We start from the raw sequence: 25,805 nt of genomic DNA on the forward strand, positions 1-25,805 counted from the left end.
TTTTCAGCACATAGCAACAGTCAGTAAAGGCTAGTGACTGTTAGTACCGCTGTATATGATTAGGGTAGATCGGTCGGGCAGGGGGAGAGGAACAGATGGGTGAAGGCGAGGGAAGGATATTGTAAATGAGGTATTGCTCACATATGCTTCTTTCCCACAAGGTAGCCTCTCTGTTATTCGTAGCTCCAGGAGCTGCAAACACATGTAGGACATAGTGTTACCGAACCCGGGTCCAGCTGCCCGCCACTCGAAAGCCAATTCTTGAGACAAGTGTTGGTAGGAAAGGAAACGTTGCTTTGTTTCGGAGGCCGGCAACCAGAGGAGAGGGTGGACTCCTGTCTGAGAACCAACGCCCGATTGCTGTTCAGAGGACAGGGGCTTTTAAAGGGCAGTTTCAGGGCTGTACAGGTGGAGGGCGGGGGCAGAACAGCGCGGTCAGCTCTGACAGTCGCCTTGAAATCAGGAATGTGATGGTCTCATCGGCGTCACCTTGCTTGTTTTAAGTACAGTTGATCTTTAGTTCCAGGGTTTGTTCCCATTGCTTTGAGGCCAGCTCTCGGAATTGTGTGAGGTGGAGTAGCTTATGTCGTGGCCTCAGTTTGGTCATCCTGTAGCCGTCCTCCTCCAGCTCGTGGAGGGTGTTTGTATCTACAGGGCAGCTCATGGGACACGGCTCAGACTATGATCTGAGCCCTTGAGGAGCTGAAGGTCCTTGACTGTGCTGAATGACCAAACTCCTATTATTTGGTCTCCTCTGACTGTTTTCCTCTGTTTCTGCGTTTTCTCACTTCTCTGATTAAACTTATTCTTTGGCTAAAGTTTTTCCGCAGACAAAAGGCGGGCTGAGGACCTGGGGACGAGGGCTATAGGGTCCTGCTCCGTTTCAGTAGGACCACCATGATAAGTACATTGAATCATTTTCTTCAGCAGGTATTAAGAATCCCTTATGAGCTGGGAGAGGGGAATACAGTGATCAGCGTGGCCATAGAGTTTGCATTTCTAATGGGGAAGATTTACACATGAAGTCTCCTACGTCTGTATATTGTTAAAGCCTTGCGTTTTCCTGGAATCTCTTAGCGGAAGTGAATCGATCACGGCTAGTTCTGGATTTTTTTCTCTTCTCATTTTACATTTACCCTGGTGTTTATAGTCCTAGACTTCATCCACGAGACGTATTCAGGGGGAAGAACGGGAAGAATCAGTTAACTAGAGGAAACGGAGGGAGCAGGGCTGCCCATAATTTTGATGGATAAACAGATGAGGCCACAGCATGTAGGTAGAATTTCCAAAAAGATGCTGTTCCTCCCTACTCCACACTGGGAACGAAAATGGTACGAGAAGACGAGCTATGAGCCAGCTCCTTCCCGGGGGGCTGTGGAATCCGTGTCCTTTACTACGCCGCACAGACAAGAGTAAATCAATTTGTGTTCATCCCCACGCATCTTCCCCAAAAGTAAAGGGGGGGAAGTATGGTAAACAGGGGCCTTGAAAAGAGAAAGAATTCTTTTTAAAAAGAAGCACCTAGAGGGGAGTGTGTGAAGAGGATACAGTACTAGTCATTTGCTCTGGTGATATTGGAGGTTTATGAGCTAATCATAGAATAAAAATTCTTTTGAGGAGCCAGACCTTTCTCCCACATCTCAGATTTCACTGAGCCTTTGCCCACCTGTACCGGCAATTAGACCGAGGACTTGCGGTGCATGGGCTCGAAACTGGTACAGGTGTTTCATCCGTTATGTTCCGGGATGACTGTGTATCGGATGAGCCCTGGCATTTGAAGACACTCGTCTGCCTTCTGCCACGTAAGGTGGATCCACCTGGCACTTTCCCAAGGAGGCCTGTAGAAGGCGTCAAAAGATGGTGGTGCTGCCCTATGGCTTTTGGGAACAAGCATCTGCTGAGATTCATGTTAGGTCAGGAAAGATTGCACAGTACTTCTGAGATTCTTTCATTCATTTCTTCTACTAAAGAAAAAATTTTTGTTTGTTTCTAAATGTCTAAGAAGAGGCATTATGACATAGTGGTTAAGAGCAGGCTCCAGAGCCAGACAGCCTAGACAGCTAGCCCGTGACCTTGTACAAACTGCCTCTCTCCTCCTTTCTTCATCTGTATTTACTGTGTAACTGTATTTACATCGTAGGGTTGTGGTGAAGATTAAATGAGAGAATGATATAAAGCACTTAGAGCTAGAAATCTGGGACTCAACAGTATATCAGCCAGGTGTTTGTAATCTGCAAGTTACGGAACCAGAGCTCCTGAAATGCTAGAATCGTAAGCGGCACTTATGAGCGTGTGTGCATGTTTTTCGGGGGCGAGCGCAGAGAATCCGTAAGTCTCACCACTTGTCTCGGAGATCTGAGACCCCAGAAAGATTAAAAACCACTATGTTATAGGAAACACGGTAACACTCACCTCCTGTACCCCACAGGGGTCTTCTTAAAAGATAAATAAGCAAGAGGGAGGAGATATGGGGATGTATGTATGTGTATAGCTGATTCACTTTGTTATACAGCAGAAACTAACACACCATTGTAAAGAAATTATGCTCCAATAAAGATGTTTAAAAAAAAAAAGATCAATAATTGAAACTCCAGGGAAAGTGTTTTATGAATACAGCATTTTACTGGAGAACAGTTTTTGAAGGGCTCCATTTTATATGTCTCGAGCTCATATTTATAAGAGTTTTCTTCTATAAAACAAATTTAAAACTTCTTCGTAGATCTAATAGGAACGACTTTCCTTTAGTGTCAGAACACGGTTGTTCATTTTCAAAGTGATTTTTTTTACAACTTAATTTGCATTTCAGCAATTGATAAGTGTATTAATTTTTTAAATATACTGTATTATTTTTTACAATTATTGTTGCTAATGGCTTTTTACAACATACCTGCATTTTTCTGATGATTTCCTGTAGTGGCTTATATAATGATGTTTTTATTGTTGCAGTTATTATCTTTAATAATTATTTGAACCTCATATATGGACATCTTCTTTTAACTTCTTCATTATTTAGAGCCAGGCTTCTGTGGTATTGTCGGAAATTTTACTCTATGCGGCCAAAATATAGGTGGTGGTTTTCCCCCCCTTCTCTCTTACTCTTAAGCTATCAGCCTCAACTATTCCCTATGATATAAAATGCAAATGACACATCTTTGTATTTTTTTCTTCAGTACAGATATTTTTCTTATGGTTAGTTTTACAACTTTTTGCAAAACGTGTTTTAAATAGTTTTAATATGTAAAGCTTATGTAAAATTTGACCTGCTGTATACTTTAAATGTTTTCTAATTTCAGCTCCACTTTCGATATTCTCTTGGCCCAATGGCAAACCTACCTTTACCCATAATCCACTGTTTTGCATAATTGATTCTGTTTGCTGAAATAATGGGATTGGCTGGATTCTAATTTATTCCTCCTTTAAAACTACTAATCCAGATCAGAATTAATTACATTCCTTACTTTGATTGTGTTAACTGAAGTGGACCAGATGTAAAAGCCAAAGGCTTATACTCCAACTCTGATCAGTGTTATTAATTTTCATAAACTAAGAATTCCCTCAGAAGTACTACCCTAGCTGAACCAGAAACTCCACTGTGTTTAAAGGCACTGTGTTCATCCTCCATATTAAATGAGCTCTTATGGGACTACTGGATTATATAATGCTTGGAAGGAATTATTAAGAAAGTATATGAATGATGTTATACAGTAATACATTTTTATTTTAATGTTTGAAAAGAATTATTTTTATGAAATTGTAATTTCAGACTAGCGCCTGACACTGTTTCTCCTCCCCCTTAATTTCTCCTGCGATATATTGTCAGTTAGCCATAAACATGCTTATTTTTATATGCAGTTCAGAAGCCTCTGATGGAATCCTGTGGCAGAGTGAGGCATCCTTTTATATACACGGTACAGATGGGTCTAAACCATTTATGGTCTTGTTTACACACGTGACAGAACTACCAGACTTGAGTAGCTCAACTGAAAGTTATAGTTTAAATCATCCTGTTAAAAGTTCTGCGACCACTTGCATATGTCAGTAATGAAAAATAATCAACATAAGCATCTTTGAAAAGCAATTTTAGACCATTAAGGATGTATGAATCTTGGCAAAGCAAGAAGCTTTGCGGCTTATTAAGAATATATTAGGTCTCTCCACTGAGTGAACGGAGAGGGATATTTACGCCTCTGTGCAAGAGGAAAGGTGTAGGCTAACTGTAAGCTCATGAAAGATTAAATGGACAGGTGCAGTAAAAGACTTCGGTCTTCATCCTGACTGTTCCGGCAAAGCTTTTGTGAGAAGCAGAGCCTATTCCTGTATGAATCCTGAAAAGAAACAAGATCTCAGTCCGTACTTCTTAATGGACTGTGTACGTGATACGTCACTGTGCATCTGACATGTAGTCAAGGGCTACTGGGTAATCATATTCTACAGAACTTACACATGCCTTTTTCATAACACCATGTTAAATTTGCTCAAGGACTCTCAGTTTCCTTCTTTATTTTTTCTTCTTTATTAACCAAGTTTGATTATTTGTAAATATGCAAGTAACTCAAGAGAGACGGTGACTGAAGCAGAATTTCTGTGGGTTTATCTTGCAGATTGAAGAAAGCATCCGAACATACATAGATGGCTCCTCTGGGCCTTCGGCGTGTTCTTTCCGCCCTTCCACTGTGTGACCCTTATGAAACTACTTTGTTAAAAACAAACTGAAAAAAAGAGAATTATTTTCTCACCTCCCCCCAAAAAAACGTTGATTATTTGTAGATCTCATAGTTGTAAATTTCCAAAATTGTTTAGTAATAAAGAATTGATTCCGTTTGTTCTACTTAGCTATGCTTTCGTATAATCTCGGGAAGGATCAGGGTGGGTCCATTCCAAATAATCTGGGAAAGGGAGTGTTAGTTTACCTGCATACTTTTCCTGAAAATGCTGAGCATATCCTGGAATCGTGACTACATTTTCTAAAACGTGAATATATTGCATTTTTAGAAGATATGAAGTGCATCTCTGTCATGTAATGGGAGTCTTATGTCAGCTGCAGCTACTCAATTTGCATGTAAATTCTGAAAATTTCCTTGTCCCATGTGACACTTCTGAAATGTCTGTCTGTTCTTTTTTCCTTTTTAATTTCTCAAGCTCACTATTTGGATAAGATAGTTAAAGGTACTGTATACTTGCTCTTTGTTGATATATCTCTATATAACCGCGTATTAGCTTGCACTAGGTATGAAAATAGACTGTTTTCATGCATATTTTTGTAAATTATAAATCAGGCTTACATTATGTGAAATCCTTTGGATTTAAAGTATTGACACTTGAATGTCTGTGTCTCATTTTTATAAGTTTGGGTTATTGCAGATTTCATCCTATGTAAAAACATTAGTTTTCACTGGAACCAAAAACTGAAGATAACAGTAATTTGCTGTTTTTTGTTTTTTTTGTTTTTTTTGTTTTGTTTTCTGGTTTTTTTTTTTTTGGCTTTAAGATCTTCATTGTTGGCAATTCAGCTCATAAGCTTTAAATTCTAAATCAAAGAATCATGAACGCTCACTCTTATCACAGAATAAGAAATTGTCAATCTGAAGAAGATTCTGGTTAACATATGTTGAGAGAAATCTCATTTATCCTCATATGGAAACTTCTTTGGCTTTTTCTCAGTGTTTTGAAATATATGTGATATCATAATTTATGTTTTGTGATTTTCTAAAACAACTACAAAATACTGTGCATTCTAGAAAACAAATGATAACACCACTCAGCAGAAAACAGCAGATTCTTTGTCTTCAGTTATCATAGAAATAAGTGAAAACCATATTTTTCAGAAGAGAAAATTCCCTTTCCCTTGCTCCTCAGATTACCTATTTTTTTATTCCTTGTTTGTGCTTTTCATTAGAATATGAAAATATTCATGACAATATCCAGGCTTTCATGTAATAACTCCTTGTGTGCAGGCAGTCAGCTGCTGCACATCTTTGTCAGTGGGGCAGTTAAACCCCTTATTTTTTTTTTCATTAAAAACAAAACAGAAGCATCCGTAAGGAAAATTCACCTTTTAGGTGACTAATCCGTAAATACAGATGGTGATTGTCTGAAGGAAAAGAAGCAGCAAAATTAATCTCCTGCCCTGATGGCATCCATAAGTGTAATTTCATCATACCCAGCCACAAGAGACTGTCAAAATAGTCTTCTTTCTGTTAACTCTAATCTTCAGAGACAGAAGGTCTCTTTGAGATCTTTTCGTTTCAAGTTCCACAGTGAAGGAGGGGAAGCCAAGATATGAATAATTCTTTTAATACAGACTTAAAATAAACATCCTTAAACGGATTGTTCCCTTAAACTTTGTCACCGAAACAAGAGTAGCATTCTAATTATAAGAAGCTGTAGAACAAACTCCACCTGCCAGAGCAAGTACTGTTTTTACTAATATATATTTTATACCAAATTATAAGTAATTCTTTCCAAAGAGATCTGATTAATAGCCAATTATTCTTGCCATTTTAGAGCATTTATATCCTCGTTTCTGTCAGTGTCGTGTCACGCTCATAGACAAGAGCACCGGAATCTACCCAAGTGTCATCCTCATAAACAGATCATGTTGGCTGCATGCCAGTTATCATCTGTAGGAAGTGGCAGGATTTTTTTTTTTAATGTCATGTTAGGCTGAAACAATTATAGATTTTGGATATATTAAATTATTTTCATTGTTTCCCAAATTTTCCCTCCTTGCCCATAAAAGCAGACAAGATAGGATATAAAGGTAACAGCATAAAAGCTTTAGGGAGATTGTCACAAACTATCACTCTTCGCGCTCTGTCTTGAAGCACGTGACTACCGTGTTTTTGTTCGGTCTATCGATGTTTTACTGTGGTCCTTATGGTATTTCATTTTGTCCGTCCTAAGTAATCAAATATGCACAGCTATTACATTCGGTTGGAAATCCTGTCGGTCCTATCCCATCCGTATGCAGCCTGAATCCTAATGTTTGTTAGAATAGATGCTAAGCTGCTTCACTATTTCCTGGGCTTTGCTTATTCTGTGAAAAGGAATGTATTCTCGGCATAAAGTATAGTCATTAATACTGGCCTATACTTTGTGCAGTTATTTAATGCACTGTAATTTCACATGAATATACGGCAACTCTGAGGCCAGATAAAATTAATGTTCTCTTTTCAACATCATTCATATCCTCATACCCGCTTTCATGCTTCGAAATTAGAGGGAATTTTTGAAAGCAACAAGGCGCTTTTAAGAAAGCCAGTGTTGTTTACAACAGATTGAAGGTCTCTTCTAGGGCTTCTGAGATGGTCTTGTTGTGACGCTTTTTCACACCTTACAACCAACCTTGTCGCTTTGCTAAAGAAAAAAAATTTAAGTTAATTTTGTCTGGCCTGCAGGAATTTAGTGGATCATTGCAGGTATTTCTGTCCTGCACAGGTAAGTGGTGTCTCAAGGGTCAGGCCAATCAAAGATGCCACTTGGATAAGAATGAGATTCCTTAGATAATGTTGCTGTTTCTATCCATGTGCAATTACAGTATTTGTGCTGTTTCAAAAGGCCTGTTCCCACTAAGTGTCCCTCATTTGTTTATTTGAGGTGCAAAAACTTTCAATACTCAAATCACTTCTGTTGTCCTTCTTTGTCTCTTTTGACAGAGGGGTGCCCCGGTCTGTGCAACAGCAATGGAAGATGCACACTGGACCAAAACGGCTGGCATTGTGTTTGCCAGCCAGGGTGGAGGGGAGCAGGGTGTGACGTGGCCATGGAGACCCTCTGCACAGATAGCAAGGACAATGAGGGAGGTAAGAGACGCTGAGCAGGAAAGCGAGCCTGTGCTGGAACTCAGGTTTATGAGTTCTCACGGGTACCTGGTTATCTGTTGCCAAAAAAAGAAAAAAAAAATCCGATCCCCAAAAAATAAATTTTTTGAAAAATGTGTGAGTGCTGATAGGGTGATTTTGCTCCCTATTTTCCCTGAGACAAATGCAAGATTATCGTCATTCAGGGAAAAGGCAAGGTAACCAAGCTACCGTGTAATGTACCTTGTTCTCCATTCCTCGTGGTAATCTCCAGGTGACAGTTCTCCTTGGTGCAGTTTTTAGGACCCTGTAGATTGGGAGCTCTAAAGCAGTATTTTAATAATGCAACATTCCAAAAGGTGCAAGACAGCTCCCAAGCTCTTCTGTTGGAAGGCCTGGATGAAAAGAAAAAAAAAAAAAAGGAACAGAAAGCAATCCCCTTGAAGCTGTACTTCCAGTGTCTATTTTTTCTTTCCAGTGTCTTTTTATCCTTAACTTTACACCCTGTGAAAAGGATTATGATATTCCACCCCATAAAGCCCAGGGTTAAGAAATAATTATTTTCCCCGTTGCGCACATCCTCCGTGCTAGTGTATTTCAATTTCAGAGAATAGAGAACTGAGAGTTAGTGTTTGTCTCCAGTGATGGAGGACTTGCCCCTGGAGCTGTTCAGTTTTGGTGTCCCTTAGGGACTGAGGTTTTTGGAAGGATTCAGTTTCTGTCTGGACCTCTGTGGTCACCTGCTGTATGGGTTAGTGTGTGTTTCCCTACCCCCACCTTCATTCCACCTGCCCTTTTGGGAGTGTCCACGTGGGCAATATAGTGTTGCTTAAAAGTGCAGGTTTAGAGTCAGATCTTCCCTCCAACTCGTAGTGCTTATGTGACCTTAGACAAGGTTCTTATCCCTTTACATTTCAGTTGCTTCATGTATAAAAAAGTGATAAAGAAGTTTCTGGAAGGATTAAGCTAGAGAATGTTTGTAAAGTACTTAGTGTATTGCCGGGGATATATTATATTGTAAGTAGCAGCTATTATTATCCTATTTTCCTTCTTTTGCTTTCAAAAGTGCTCCCCTTGACTGGGTGAAATTCATAAAAGGTTGTCAGAGAAGGTTGAATGGCCTTTTCCTTTCCAAATAGAGTGGACCTAACTTCAGGCAGACCTCGGAGATGTTGCGGGTCCGGTTCCAGAGCACTGCAGTAAAGCAAGTACCAGAATAAAGCAAGTCCCACTAATTGTGGGGTTTCCCAGTGCATATCAAAGTTATGTTTACCCTACACTGTTAAGTTACCCTATACTGCAGTCTGTTAAGTGGGCGATAGCCTTATGTCTAAAAAACAGTGTACATACCTTAATATAAAAATATTGCTAAAAAGTGTTAACCGTCATCTGAGCCTTAAGCAAGTTGTAACATCAAAGTCGTAACATCAAACATCAAAAAACCATCATAGATCACCATCACAGATATGATAATGAAAAAGTTTGAAATATTGTGAGAATTACCAAAACGTGACACAGAGACACAAGGTGAGCAAATGCTGTTGGCAAAACGGCGCGATGGTCTTTGCTTCATGCGGAGTTGCCACAAACCTTCAATGTATGAAAAATGCAATATCTTTGGAGCACAATAAAGGGAAACACAGTAAAAACAAGGCCTGCCCTGTACTGCTCTCTCAGAAGCACAGCGCCAGAACCAACTGTCAGCTCTCCCCATTGCCCCCAACACACACACACACACACACACACACACACACACACACTACAGTCATTCTGAAACCAAACGTTATTTGTGTCTCAACTTCCTAAGAGTTGCAATTCTCCCCTTTCATTCTAGCACATTGGTCACTCTTTTCCCTGTTTCCTTTTAACCTGGGCTCTCGAGAAACTTGAGCCACTGGTTCTGAGCTGAAGCCTCCTTTGCTGTCTGCTCCTGACAGATTTAGGCGGTCCTTAGCCCTCGCAGCCCCTCCTGCCTAACGATATGCAGTTGCCCCGGCCCCTCCTCAGCGCGCCCATGTGCCTGTCTTAGGAACCACAGCATCAGTCCTCTCTGACCCCCAGCCCAGACGGCAACTCTCCTCCTTGCTTTCCCCCAAGGAGCCCCTACCCCACTGTGCTCTGTTGCCCAGGGAGGAAGAAGAGCTCCCCCTCCTCCGTTTGTTTTAATTTTACTCTTTTATTGTTTATTCTTTTGCCGCACAGCATGCGGGATCTCAGTTCCCCGACCAGGGATCGAACCCGTGCCCCTGCAGTGGAAGCGCGGAGTGCTGGACCGCCAGGGAAGTCCCTTCCCTTCCTCCTTGATCAGAAATTTCACACTTGTCTTCTAAAAGATTTACCTTGAGGAGGTTGCAGACTCTTGCAGAGGGAAGCAAACTGCAGGGCCGAGTCTGCAGAGACGCTGCAGAGTAACTGAGGGGCTAATCAACTCTTTAGTATTGCTGTCAGCTGAGGAGGTTTCGCTCTTTCCTCAAAATTTATCAGCTGTGAATTGGCCTCGTTTCCCCCTTGTTTATTCTTCTTAGCCTGAAGCTAGGCTGTCTCTAGATGTGCCTCTCCAAGGGGAAGTCTGAGCGGATAGACGACCTCCTGTGGATTCTCTACTTAGCTCATATAATGTGTATTCCTGTCCCTAGCCTAATTCTGTTGATCTTCTGAGAAGGAATCTCAGTGCCAGCTTTATTATATCCTGAGATTGTGACCTGGGCGCCTTATAACCCAAGCTAGAGGGTTCCTTGAACTTAAGCGTGGGCTGTGTGTATACAGACAATACTTTCCACACCAAGCCCCAACTCAAGACACATAATCTGGCAATTAAGGATATCATTATCATTATATGAGGACAATAAAACAGAATGCTTAAAATAAGGACTATACTTGAGATTCTATGATACGTAGGAACTGTACCATTAGAGATCTATTGTCTAAACTAAGTTTGGTGTCAAAATGGTGAATTAGCCAGAAAGTAGCTATAAGTAATTTGATTTAACACATTAAGTAACTAAGAAGGAGGAGAAGATGAAGAGAGGTTGATTTAGCCCGAATCAGAAATTAAACGTATCATACGAATAGCTGCTAGTCTAGTCTGAGTAATTTTGTAGAACACAACTTTAAGAACTTTGCAGAACATACACACACACACACACACACACGCACGCACGCACGCACACACGCACACACACACACACACACAAAGAAAGTTGCTTACTATTCCCAGAACTGAAAAAGATATATTTAAAAATTTTAGAAAGGACAGCCACATACGGTGAAATAAATATTTTTTTCTTATGCCAAGCATCTTCCTTCGCCTCCAAAATATACCTTCCTTTACCAAATCCGCTTCACCGCATTTCTACTGCCTAAGCCTAAAGATCCTCAACCTATGGATCTCACTAAACAAAGAATCCACCTGCCGATGCAGGGGGCACGGTTGGAGCCCTGGTCCGGGAAGATCCCACATGCCACGGAGCAACTAAGCCATGCACCACAACTACTGACCCTGTGCTCTAGAGCCCGCAAGCCACAACTACTGAGCCCGTGAGCCACAACTACTGAAGCCCGCATGCCACAACTACTGAGCCCACACACCTAGAGCCCGTGCTCCACAACAAGAGAAGCCACCGCAATGAGAAGCCCGCACACTGCAATGAAGGCAGTCCCTGCTTGCCACAACTAGAGAAAGCCCGTGCACAGCAACAAAGACCCAACGCAGCCAAAAATAAATAAAATAAATTTATTTTTTAAAAAAATAGGTGACCCTCTCTGCCTGTGGAGCCAGCTTCCCCTTTATGTCTCTAACAGGCATGAGGAAGAGCAGGCTTCGAGGGGAATCTGCAATGAGGACCAAGAGAGGTGGGCTACCAATAAGGTAGCCTCCGGAGGGGCTCTAGCTACTCTCGCAGCACCTGCGTGGTCATGAGAAGTAAATCTCCTGTTCAGTCGGACCTTGTTTCTTTCAGGCTCAAATAAATAGCTGTTGCATACACAGACTCATTAGCTTTTCAGAACTAAGACCATCTTTTACCCACCATAAAGGCCTTGACAAAGATCCCCACCCTCTGTGGACTCAACAAGGTGTCTCCCCCTTTGCTTCTCAAATCTGAGCTCCAGGTGTCGCACAGAGGCAGCTGGAGCAGACATCAGGGCAGAGGTGGGCTATGGGAGAGTCAACTTTTAAATCGCACAGTGGACGTCAGAAACTTGTGGTCACTGGACCAGCGAATTGTGGCGAACATCTCCACACAGGGCCTGTAGGCACTTTGGAAGCAAGGACAAGATACCCTTTTCTCATTGGAAACGGTTTCTGAGCAAGGGATCCACGCTGCAGGCCTCCACTTGGCTTTTACATATTTCTTCAGCTTTATCTTCACCTACAAAGGCATCCTCCCTCTAGACCGAGCCACGTCTTGTTCATATCCCGGAACTCACTCTGCTGGTGAAGTCGCTAAGATCAGAGAAAAGACAGGTGAAGAGATGGGAACTGATCCCTAGTAAATACTGTGTGTCTGGAGTGGGGTTGAAGACAGTGACTCCACACTGCCCCATCCTCAGCTTATATAACTGACAAATTTGGAGAGAACTGCACCTAGGCGTACAGACAGTGGTAACACATATCTGGGTTAATCATCTGTCAACTCTGCTTGTTCTATGCGGCCACCATTCTCGGGATGTCTCTCCCACCAGCTCGAGGTTTACGTTCCTCTAGCATAACAAGCCCAGTGCAGGGAGGACACCTTTTTCAATGGTTACATGCGACCTGGGCCTGGCCTGAGCCCGACTCTCATTGGTCTGAATTAGGTCACCTGCCCTACAAGGAAACTGAAGTTCTGTTCCAGAATAAAGGGGCAAGGATGGTGGGTAGGCGGAGAAACACACTCCACTATCGGAATGAAACAGCTGTCGATAGCGTTTGGCTTTAGTGTAACCAGACAGTGTACTCCAATCACCATTTCATATGGCTAGTAGCACTCTGTTAGTTTCAGAAGGAATCTTCTAGTCTCTCTCTCCTCCCTTCCCCGCCAAATTCCAGCCTTCTCACTTGAGAACAAGGAAACCCGTGGTGAGCCTCCCCTGACAGGCTCTCCACGCCTGAGACTGACGAGGCAGCTCTCGGTTCTCTCCCAAATGCTTCTGTGCGCATCGTCAGTTTCACCTGGTCACCCTACGACAAGTCTCACTCGATAGGGGGTGTCCTGGCTTTCAGCAGCTCCCCGTATGGTGGCCCCATTCAATAGGGGGTGTCCTGGCTTTCAGCAGCTCCCCATATGGTGGCCCCATTCAATAGGGGTGTCCTGGCTTTCAGCAGCTCCCCATATGGTGGTCCTGCTGTGGAAGCATCAAAGTGTAACAGCTAGCCAGAGAAAGCTCTGTGTTTTAGAGACTCAAGACGCTTATTAATGAGATGATTTCTCCAAAATATATTGTCTCTGGCAGTGGTTACCATGTTCCTGTTGTCCTTCTCATTCGGGAGATCTCATCAGAGTTTCCTTTGACATCTTGCTTCCCTGTCTGGTCCTCCAGTGGATAGCTCCCCTGTGGGGACCAGAGGCATGGGATGCAAGCCCTCTCCTGCATATTGGATGGTTGAGGGCCCAAGAATGACTTAAAGCCTCTTCCTAAATTTTGTGCAAGATGGTAGAGTGTCAAAGTATAAATCCTGCCAGGAAAGATGCATCTTACTTGTAAGTAGATAGAGTTGTTCTTTGTCCTTCAGAGTTGCTACTTTGTGGGGCTAGATGTCAGGAAGATGTATGTAAAACAGGCTTTTTTTACATCTTCAGAGGTTGATAATTGTAGAGATTACAATTCAACTGAATTAATTTCTAAATAAGCTCAGATTCAACTGAGCTTATTTAGAAATTAAAAAGAAACCGTAATGAGAGAGAGAGAGAAAGGAAGGAAGAAAAATACAAACGAAAGATCCAAACTGCAGGAGAAAGCAGGAGTGTGCTAGCAGTGAAAATGAGGAGGGAAACAATGAATGAAATTTTAACGTAAGCCTCAGAATGAGTGTGATGAATGGACAGAGCTGGTCTAAGTTTGGAGATTTACCAAATGAAAATAGGGAAATATTTGAAAATAGATTTTTAAGAAGTCCTAGCAGGAGGATGAGACAATTGTGTTCTCCAAAAAACATATTGAAAAATAAAAGTTAAATAAAATAGTAACAGAAATAGGAAGAGGGGGGAAAAATGGTTTAAAAAAAGAAGAAAGAGGGAGGGTGGGAGGGAGGGAAGGGAGGAAATTACAAGAGTTCCTAAGTACTTCTTAAAAAGAATCCAGATATCAGAATATAGAATGGCACTCAGTCTCAGAGCCTTAAAATACGTTAACCTGGCGGATGATTTGGGGCAGGGGGAATTACTATTCATTTGAAAGACCCTATGAGATCCTACTATAGGGAGAGATTCAGGTTACTCTGAACCCTTTTACTATCCACAGAAGTTTTAGAGCCCTGGGAATCCCCTTCTAGGAAAGAAAAGTCCAGCTTGTGCTCTCAGAAGCAAAGGACCCCAGTAGCCTCCTGGTAGTACAAAAGGAACATGGGGTTTGATCACTGTTTTTTGAATGAGTTTTAGAAGGAGAGGAAAATCAGAGCCACACAGTCTGGAACTAAAAGTCTCCCCTGTATTTCACACCCATTACCATTTGCTGCCACTGCAAGGTTCACAGTGGAACAAAGGGCATCGCACAGAACCTCTTTAGAAAGTGTCCCCTTTCTCCATGTAAGAACCTCTGCATTCCTGGGGGGGTTATTACTAGTAACCATACACAAGTGCTACATTCTCATTGTCAGGAGTAACCACTGTCAACAACTTAAAGAGTACGTGTTTCTATGCCTCCTTCAGTGAATTTAGATGCACATTTATGTTTTTAAACGTAAACGGAATATGTACTGTTCTAAATTTGATTCTGCCAAAGAAGGTAACTTAGAGATTTTTTCATGTCAGTACATATAGGCCTATCTCCTACTTTATAATAGAAACACGGTTGTCCTAATGAATTTTACCACTACTAATTAATAATTATTTAGTTGTTTCTCTTTGTTTTTGCTCTTAATATATAAGACAAATCTGTAGTGAACCTGTGTGTGTATACCTGCATATAAATCTGTGTAAATGTACAAATATTTCTTTGGGACAGATTTTTAGAAATGAAATTGCTGGGTCACGGGGTATTTTAATTTGTAATTCTGGTAGCTGCTGCCAATTGCCTTGCAAGTGAGTTTCGCCATTGTGCACTTCATCCGTAGGATAGCGCTTATCTTCCCCATGTTCATGATCTGTACATGATCATTGTACATAAGCAAAGTTGTCCAACAAAATGAAAAATATGAATTTTGTCTGCTGGGTGGAAATGACTCCATTTTTATTGTTTAATTTGCATTTCCCCAATTACTAGTTAGATTGATTATCTTTATATATGTTCCTTGATAGTTTGCATTTCTTCTTTTGCTAATTTATTTTTCTTGACCATTTTTTTCTATTGAGTTACTTGACTTTTTCTTTTTAATTTTTAGGAGTTCTTTGTATATTCTTCTTATCAGTTCTTTATGAGGTGTGTTGCAGATATTTTATCCCAAGTTTTTGTTATCTTTTAACTTTGTTTATGGTGTCTTTCATCATGCGGAAATTTTCAAACGATAAAATTTTACAAGGTAAATGTTTATAAGGTTTAACTTTTCCTTCATGAATTCTGGGTTGTGTGTCTTTATAAGTACATACATAAGTTGTACTTACGTGTAGTATTTCCTATAATTTCTTCTAATACTTTTTGTAATTTATGGATTGCTTAATGTCCAGTTCATCAAGAACATGTAAAGATACCTATTAGAGTAAAAATAGAAACAGGAATTCAAGGATTAGCATAGTGTCTGAGGGCAGGAAAAAGGTGATGAAAGAAAATCAGCACGTGTCTCTGCTGTGCTTTTAAGACATCATTTTGACCTGTTTAGATCTCATAATCTCTAGGAACTGAATTGATTCTTCACTTCATTCAGCAAAATTATTGTATGCGTACTTGGTGCCAAGAAGTATGTGTCCTAAATTCTGGTGCTACAACAGTGAACTAGATTAGCCCTCAAGGAACTTCGTGAGACCATTGTCTGAGCTGATTGCTAAAGGAATTGGGGAGGGGGATAAGAGAGCAGGTGAGAAGTCTCCTGGCAGAGGAAATAATAATCACAAAGGTCTTGTAAGCCAGGTTAAGGAGTTCTAACTACTCAGAAAGCAGCAGGGACCAATTAAAGGAAGTATTTTAGCTAGAGAAGTGAAATAACCACATTTGATTTCTACCAAGCTTACTCATTTAAGTGTTGAGAATGAATAGCTAGGAGAAGGCTGGCACCTGGGAAACCAACCCCTTGTTGAGATCTTGTCAGGGAGTGACCATGTGGTCTAAACGGTTGTTTCAGTGAAATGGAAAGAAATAGACTGATTCAAGAGATGTTTGGGGTGGAGAAAATGAGGATCTGGTCATTGATTAGGTGCAGAGAAAAAGGGAGAAGAGGAATCAAGGTTGACATTCAGGTTTCTGCTTTGAGAAACTGGGTGAGTGGATGGTGGAACCATTCCTTGAAATAGGAAATGCAGAGGAAGCGAGTGTTCAGAGAAGATCATATTTGCTGTGCTTTAGACGTGTGTTAAGTTTTCGATGCCCGTGTAATATCCAAGTGGAAATATCTAGAAGACCGGTTGTGGATTTGGAGTTCAGGAGAATGATCAGCCTGGAGTCATTAGCCTTGAAATGTTGTGAACATAGAGAGAATAAAGCCACCAAGAAAGCTCTGCTGTAGACAAACTAAGAAGATATAGAAAACCAAACATGATCCCAATTCAGTAATAAGTGAATTTCATGCATGGTACAGAATGGTGACTTAAAAGAGCAACAAAAGGTATACCCGTACACTTTGAAAATTCTAAAATCCACAGATAAAACACTGCATGAGAATTTCTACCTCTACCTCCAAGTTGAAGGTGGGGGAGGGGCTTCCAAATACTGTGGGGAAGGGCAGTGGGCATTAATTAATTATCTTTCGAGTAAAGATGAAAATTCAGTCAAAGGAAATTCATGACTTTTTATCCAGTCAGTATGTCAGGGTTTTAAAAAACAAGTCAAAATATCCATAGCTGCTTAAAAGACAGAAGCAGATCAAAGCCAGCATGGAGGGTAAACTAGGAAAAGATGGAGTCAGACATTTTAATTATCTAGCAAAATAGGCATTAAATTTGCCAGAAAAAAAATCAAGAATGATTTAGAGACTATAAGGAAATAGGGCAGGGTAGAAACTTTAAAGCAAGACTAGAGGTTGGCAAACTATTACCCCTGGGCCAAAGCTTGTTTTTGTAAATAAAGTTTTATTGAGACACAGTCACACCCACTCATTTACATATTGTCTCTGGCTGCTTTAGAGCTCTAAAGGCAGAGTTAAATACTTGTAGCAGGGACTATATGGTCCACAAAGTCTGAAATATTTTTTATCTGGCCCTTTATGAAATAAGTTTGCCAGCCACTGTTACAAACCAATGAAAGGGTTAAGAAAGATGAGAACATGTTTTGAAATGATAACAGAACAATAACATTGAGGATTAAGTGGAAGGAAGCATACTCATTGTCCTTATCAAAGTACCACTTACATTGCAAAGCCTAACCAGGAGAAAGAGGGGCTCTTAACTGATCATTGGAGTTGTTATTCAGCGGGTTTTGAACAGTTCTGATTTTCTTTAGATTTTTTTACGGTTGATTCTATTAGCTAAGGCTTCCACACCAATCTCAATTTAAGCCGACCTAATATTCCTGAGACTAGAATGGAACGTTGATGATTTTGAGAAGCTCTTCCACGAAGTCACTTTTACTACCGTATACATTTGGGCAAGTGGGTAATCAGCTTAGTTTTACTAGATAGCCCTAGCCACGTGAGTATAGATAAAGAATGAAAAGTGTTTTCTCGAGTTATAGAAAGCCAGATTCATAACCATCCGTCACTTGCTTGGGCAAGTCACTGATAAACTCTGCAGAAAAATAACAAACCGTGTGTCCCTGCAACTCGGCTGTTGAAAATGAGATTCTTTCTCTGATTGACGTTAGCAGAGAGGCTTGTAGAAATGCATTCCCAACTGATTAGTTCAGAAGGTGTCGATCTCATGCAGTTTTATGACCTGCAGACTACATGCCAGATGCATGTTTGCTTTTTATAAACTAACAAAGATGAATGATGAAATTTGAGCATTCCTCTTTGGCCAGCTGTACCATATAGTGCCTAAAGGAAGACACTGCGGGGATATTATAGGGGACAAAGTGGGGGGGGGGAATTTAACCCTTAATTACCAGATTAATGGAGATAAAATATAATGTTTGGAAGTACTTTCACTGTTAAGTAGTTTCTACTTATGTTAAAAAACGAACGTAAGGGAAAAACCTGTAAGAATATAAAATATTTGTGTGGAATTACTCTCCCAAGCATATGCACACCCCATTCTAAATCCATGGAGTCAGAGCTCTTAGATACATCATAAAACAGATTAAAGATTCCTCATGGGGGCTTCCCTGGTGGCGCAGTGGTTAAGAGTCCGCCTGCCGATGCAGGGGACACGGGTTCGTGCCCCGGTCTGGGAAGATCCCACATGCCGCGGAGCGGCTGGGCCCGTGAGCCATGGCCGCTGAGCCTGCGCATCCGGAGCCTGTGCTCCGCAACGGGAGAGGCCACAACAGTGAGAGGCCCCAGTAACGCAAAAAAAAAAAAAAAAGATTCCTCATGAAGTCTCAACATATGATCATGAATTGTTACTGAATGGGGTTTTTTCAATTGTTTTTTGAAGCTAAAAATGATTTAGGGGCAATAGGTCAACCATCTACGATTTTAAAAATCTGAATCTTCATAACTATGCTTCTATTTCTTTGAGACAGATGGAGAAAAATGCAATATATTGCATTATTATAACATATCCTCTTGAAAAATAAGCCTCTATCATAGTTTCATCTTTCTTCCACTAGAAATATTGAAGAATATTTAGACATTTTTTATCTTTGTGGCCTTTTGGCTAAGAAAGCAATATTTTGATAAATTTCTATGAAATTTCAAAGCTCAGTTTCATTTGACTTTCTTAAACATGATTTTAAATTTTTGTCAAAGAATAAATATACAGTTTCAAGTAATTAACCCATTTTTTAGAAATATAAGAGACATCTACATGAAAATGTAGCTATAATAAAAAAACTATGTAATAAGATCTACTTATCAGAAATTCTGACTCATACATTTTCATGTCAAATTATGGTGTCAAAAAGTTAAAATAGTAATGTAAAAAGAGTCCAACACCATACATTTAATTCCAATATTTACGTATTAAGCCTTTTTTTTCAACTATAAGGGAAATAGTGAGATTTTTAGTTAATGTCTCTGGATAAACTGCATCTCTTTCAGTTTCAAGTGACAGAAAGGCCACAACCCAAACAGGCTTAAGGAAGAAGGCAATGCTTTGGCTTCTAGAACTGAAAAGTTCAGGAGGTCAGGGTCAGCTTATTGCAAAAGCCCCAAAGGTGTCACTATGACCTGTTGTCTTAGGTCTCCAGCTCTTGACTTTGCCTCTTCTGGGATGACTCCGTTCCCAGACAGGTTCTGCTGTAGTGGCAGCAAGAGGGATGCAGCAACCCTGGCCTCACAGCCTTACAGCTCCAAGCCTGGGGGGATGGGAGCTGATGGGGCAGGATTGCTTTTTAGATAGTTCCTGAAATTCAATCTGGCTTCACAAGTTAGGTCACGTGTACATTTCTGAACCAAGCGCAAAGGGAAATATGCACGTAGACTTGAGAGTTGGGGAGAACTGGGTACCCAAATGGAAGTTCAGAGCTGTTGCACAAACAAGGGGGAATGAGTGTTAGGAGAAACCACAAGTGTTGACAACGTTCTTCAGGTGGGAGCCAGGCTCCTCATCTCCTGTTTCTTACCTTATCTGTGTCGTTGACCTAATTCTAGACTGGGCAATATAATTCAATTTAGTCTGTTTTCTTTTGTCTCAGTTTGCTGTCAGATAATGAATGGGCAAGCTTATGTTCTATTAATAAGAGTAGCCTAAAGCAAAAATAAAAAAATGACTAGTGTGGTTTTTCTAAAAATAAAAGTTATTTCAAAACACTTGTGTAAATAAAATATATAGGTCAGCTAGATATTTTCAGCTGAGTTTGCCATAATAGGGTCACACCAAGACCTAAAACTTAGGTGTGAAGATTTTATAATGATTTTTTGTCTGTTCTCCCAAAGGTAATTAAAGTCTTCGGAAACTAATGTTTTTATTAATCTACATTGAGAAATGAAATTGCCAAGCAGACCAAACTTCATGTATCAACTGGTCACTGAAAAATGACCTTAAAGGATAATGTCATCAACCATCATAACCTGACTCTTATCTGCTAATGGGATGGTTTAAATGTTTCAAACAAAATTCTTACATGGGGCATTGAATGTAGTTTCCTTCTGATATTCCTGGAGAATGCTCTGGAAGATTCTACCCATTACTCTTGTTATGTCACCAACAGTGTAGGTCCATTTTTAGTGATAGGTTTCTTATCATTTCCAATATTATGGCCTATTTACATTAGCCACATTTTTATTAACATCTGCATTTTAAAGGATGTGTATTAAGAGCTCAGGTTCCTGTTTAAAATATGAGCAATGCCTTAATTTTATACGGAAAACACTTTACCATCCCTGGGAAAATGGTTTCCTTGAAAGGTGGTTGGCTAATCTTATTCATTATATGTTACTCTGTCTATGTATTTCACGGACTTTCATATTCTGACCTTTTCCCAAATTTTAGATGGGGGAACAGACGGTTAGTGGAGCAGTCTGAACACACACAGTATTTACCAATTAAGTCCACCGTTGTGTATGGGCACAGCTCCTGGCACGTCAAAACAGTTACAATAGTAACATCAGAGCTCAGTGATCACAGGTGACCATCACAAATATAATAATAATGGAAAAGTGGAGTATCGCGAGAAATACAAAAATGTAACAGAGACACGAAGTGAGCAAATGCTGTTGGGAAAATAGCACCGATAGACTTGCTCCACACGGTTGCCACAAACCTCCGATTTGTAAAAAACTCAATATCTGTGAAGAGCAATAAGACGGGGTCTGCATGTGATGGATTGTTCTAAACAGTCATTTTTTATTTTTTACTCAGAATCAACATTATATGATTTTTTTTCAGCCATCTTCAATCCAGACATTTACTGTCTATGAAAGCAACTGCAGGTATTGTATTTCATTTGGTTTCAAAAAGTATGCCTCCTAGAAATGACTATCAGATAGGGGGAGCGAATCATTTGATGTGGAAAAAGCCAGTCAACAAACAAAACGTGCTCTACATCACGGCAGAAAAAGAGGAGTTCGCTTACTGGTTTCCGTTTCTGTCTACAGATGGACTCATTGACTGCATGGATCCTGACTGCTGTTTACAGAGTTCCTGCCAAAATCAGCCCTACTGTCGCGGATTACCTGATCCCCAGGATATCATTAGCCAAAGCTTACAATCACCATCTCAGCAAGCTGCCAAACCCTTCTATGACCGAATCAGTTTTCTCATAGGATCTGATAGCACCCATGTCATACCCGGAGACAGTCCTTTCAATAAGAGGTTAATGCAGCTTTTCCTTACATAGACTTGTAGTGATACTATCATCAGTGAGAAGCCCTTTATATGAAATGCTGATGACTGTGAATTTGAGGAAAGTGCTTTCTTTAAAAGGCAGTTTCTCCTCGTTTGGCACATCCTTCACCAAACTTCGCATCTCAAGCATTTTTGACATAGTTCCCATACTTTGTCAATTTCAGTACCTGAACCGTAACAGGACATCCCATTAAGGAGTCAATAAATCTTCATTTAACTAGTTGATTTTTGTTAGCACAGTTGGAAATGTTTCAAAAGAAGCAATGAAAAGACTCCAAAAGGCAAAACAGAAGTGCACTTTTTTTTAAGCTGAGCTCACTAAATAATATAAATAATGAAATACTGTAATGGAACTGCTAACGGCATGGCAGTAAGATTGCATAAGCTGTTGGACTGGTGCTTTGCAGAGCAGTAATGACCCGAAAATAAACCAGTAAGGGAAAGCAGGTGTCTTGTGTCTCACTGAGCAAAAGAAGATGATTTACACCAGAACTCCTGGTTCTGCAGCAGTTTAATAGCATTAATGCAGTTAGACCCAGCAGTTGATTAAAAGTTGTTTCACAAATGTTCCTTATTGCCTGCTTAAATCTTGTACTTTTTGGTCCCTGTAGATTTCCCAATTGCCTTCGAATTAATTGCAAAGTATACTTTCCTTCATGCAAGCACCAGGTATATGACATGAAAAAACTGCAGCTTATAATTTTAAAACTTCATCTCTAAATTATTGGTCTTGATAACTCTCCAAAATCCAGATTGCAATGAATTAAAACCCCTGGTAAACACCAGACATTTCAAGAACGTGGATTACAATGAATTAGAAGGAACATTGTCTTGGGAGTATTTCAGGTCTGGTTTCTGTGAATATAAGTGCATGCAATAGTGTTATTTTATCCTTAGATTGAATTATCTCTACATCATGATAATGTTGGCCTGAAAAGACAAATGTTCATTCTAGTTCTACTTTTCCCACAGCCTTGCGTCCGTCATCAGAGGCCAAGTACTAACTGCTGATGGAACGCCACTTATTGGAGTGAATGTCTCATTTTTCCATTACCCAGAATATGGATATACTATTACCCGCCAGGATGGAATGTAAGTTAATCCCAACACCCTGTCTCTGTTTGAAGTATTTTAAGTATAAAAACTAGGCATGCTTGGGCTTCCCTGGTGGTGCAGTGGTTGAGAGTCCGCCTCCCGATGCAGAGGACACGGGTTCCTGCCCCGGTCCGGGAAGATCCCACATGCCGCGGAGCGGCTGGACCCGTGAGCCATGGCCGCTGAGCCTGCGCGTCTGGAGCCTGTGCTCCACAACGGGAGAGGCCACAACAGTGAGAGGCCCGCGTACCGCAAAAAAAAATAATAATAAAAACTAGGCATGCTTGTGTCACCCAGCATGTTCTATTGTCCCTTCTAATATGGAAATGCAACAACTTTTAGACTCCAGAAATCTGTGACAGTACATGGTGGCAGAAATTTAAAGTTATATACTCAGATAGGTCTTTAAAAGTTGATTTCATTTCCTAAGGCATAATAATAGTGTTGTGGTTTTATAGGAGAATGTTCTTCGTCTTAGAAGATTCATGTTAAAATATTTGAAAGTGAGATTTTGTAATATCTACAACTTACGTTCAGATGGTTCTGGAAAAGGAGTAGATAGGTAGATAGATAAAGCAAATTTGGAAAAATGTTAATAAATTAGTAAATCTAAGTTAAGGGCGTATGGATGGTCATTGTATAATTCTTTTAATATTCCTGTAGATTTGAAACTATTTCATATAAACATTGAGAGAAGAAGTTTTTCTTTATAAAGCATATTGATCTGGGGAGGTGAGTGACTGGAGTTGCATGAGATCCAGATAATTCACTAAGCATGTCTTGTTTTTTCTTAGGTTTGACTTGGTGGCGAATGGCGGGGCTTCTCTAACTTTGGTATTTGAACGATCCCCGTTCCTCACTCAGTATCATACTGTGTGGATTCCATGGAATGTCTTTTATGTGATGGATACCCTAGTCATGAAGAAAGAGGAGAATGACATTCCCAGCTGTGATCTAAGTGGCTTCGTGAGGCCGAATCCTATCATTGTGTCGTCACCTTTATCCACCTTTTTTAGATCTTCTCCTGAAGACAGTCCCATTATTCCCGAGACACAGGTAGGATATTCTAGCAGGCATTGCTTTTATATAAACCATTTTCAGATCATGGGGTTTCCAAAGAATGTTTTTACAGGATTACAGAATTCCAGTGCTATCCTAAATAATTCTATAGAATGACATATAGAATGTGGTGTGTGTATGTACAAGGATAGGTATTTCTATAGTAAGATATCTAGTTATTCCTTAAAGATCTATTAAAAATACTTTTTCCTCAAGCTATATCTGTATCTTGTATTAATTGTAGCCAAATGGGAAAACAGCTTAAGCTCGACAGCTAATAATGCCTTTGCTCATGTATTCATTCATTGGAAAAAGGTTTTAGTGCCTGTACCTGACCTCCTAACTGACACTGTACCAAGTGCTACTGTACATGGTCATTACTCTCAATATTTTACTGCTTAATGATTATTGTAAGCCATTCTACATGTGATAAAGATTTGAATGAAGAACTATGGAAGTTCAAAAGAGAGGTCAGTTCCTAAGGAAGCTGAGGAAAACATCACTGAAGAGGCTGGCCTTCAAAGGGGGGAAAGGATATTCCAGATAGAAGAAAATGTGTGAGCAATAGCATGGTGGTAAAAACAAATGCTGTTGTATAAAAACTGGTGAGGAATTTAAAGGTGTAGGACACTCATGGGGAAAGACTGGGGCCAGATAATGAATGGCCCAGAAATACCATACAATGGATACCTTGAATTCTTTAGATGACATGGAACCAGGGGGCCAATGTAGATTTTTCAGCATTTCTCTAATGCTAACTCAAGTGACAAAATGCATAAAATAATAGAAGGAGACAGATCAGTGAACAGAATAGTATTCACTGTACTTCCATACAGACCCAGCACCCCGAGGCAGAGGGCCCACCAATCACACTGGTTGTGGAAATGAAGAAGAGGGAATGGATGAGACAGATTTGGAGGTAGAGCTGGGAGGACGTGGTTTCCGCGTGTTTAACCAAGTCAAGGATGGAGCTTACAGATCAGGCAGCTGGCAAAAATCGGCTTAATGGTTGGTTTTTCTGCTCGGGCTGGATTTACTTTTCCCACTAATGCAAGAAATATGGTCAGATTAAATTACCTAGGAGAAACACGTTTTAGTGAACTAAATTGCAGATATTTGTTACAGGGAAATAGGCTAATGATGACAAAGACAGTAATCAGTTATTAAAATTAGGAATAACACATGATATTTTGAAATACAGAAGTAACTCCTAGAAGACCACAGAAGTATATATTCATGAAAGACTGCCTTACCTATGGAAAACCTATCAAATTTATGTGAAATTATTTTGGAAATAAATTAAGAGGAAATAAATTATATGCCTGAGGTTTCAATCACTTATATTTTCAGGGCCATTCAAGAGTCACAAAATCTATTTTTCAAACTAACCCATTGGTATTTCACCCCAGTGATATAGAACAGTGAGTTCTGTTCAGATGATTCACCCTGTACCCTACAGTCCTACAAAAGTACTGTCGATCTTAAACGTAAGCGTTTCCCTAAGTCTAATAGAGCTCTAGAAAGTTTCTGTATCTTCATAAACTATTTTGCTTAAGACAGTCTGTGTCTGAATTCAGTCAGCATTGCTGGTAAGGAAAATGCCAAGTGTAATAAACTGGTGTGTCTATTACAGCATAGCAATGCCTTCTTCATCTGCCAGATTGCATCGCATCCCGCTTCCTGCCAACACTGACTCACAGGCCAAATGGAAGTTTGTTTAGCCCCTTCTTTTGTTCTACTTCCAACTGCGTGATTGTTTATATTGAAAGTGACAGCTATACCCTCAGTAGCATGGGTTCTACTTAAGTTATTAAAATTTGTATGACAGGGCTTCCCTGGTGGTGCAGTGGTTGGGAGTCCACCTGCCAATGCAGGGGACACGGGTTCGAGCCCTGGTCCGGGAAGATCCCACATGCCGCGGAGCAACTAAGCCTGTGCCGCAACTACTGAGCCTGCGCTCTAGAGCCCGCAAGCCACAACTACTGAGCCTGTGCTCTAGAGCCCACGAACCACAACTACTGAGCCCGTGAACCACAACTACTGAGCCCACGTGACACAACTACTGAAGCCCGTGTGCCTAGAGCCCATGCTCCGCAACAAGAGAAGCCACCACAATGAGAAGCCCGCACACTGCAACGAAGAGCAGCCCCCGCTCGCCGCAACTAGAGAAAGCCCGCATGCA

At 40.5% G+C, this 25,805-nt stretch overlaps 1 protein-coding gene across 1 annotated transcript in view; it reads left to right on the forward strand.

The window, feature by feature from the left end:
- TENM3 (teneurin transmembrane protein 3) overlaps positions 1-25,805 on the forward strand; it is a 694,478-nt gene that overhangs the window by 607,895 nt on the left and 60,778 nt on the right. Inside the window, exons 13-17 of the mRNA XM_060136352.1 lie at positions 5,140-5,166; positions 7,656-7,802; positions 21,220-21,436; positions 22,442-22,561; positions 23,359-23,620. Coding sequence (XP_059992335.1) covers positions 5,140-5,166; positions 7,656-7,802; positions 21,220-21,436; positions 22,442-22,561; positions 23,359-23,620 — 773 coding nt within the window. The remainder of the gene's footprint in view (positions 1-5,139; positions 5,167-7,655; positions 7,803-21,219; positions 21,437-22,441; positions 22,562-23,358; positions 23,621-25,805) is intronic.

Source organism: Lagenorhynchus albirostris, chromosome 21 (genome assembly GCF_949774975.1).
Source record: "Lagenorhynchus albirostris chromosome 21, mLagAlb1.1, whole genome shotgun sequence".
Classification (NCBI taxonomy): Eukaryota; Metazoa; Chordata; class Mammalia; order Artiodactyla; family Delphinidae; genus Lagenorhynchus; species Lagenorhynchus albirostris.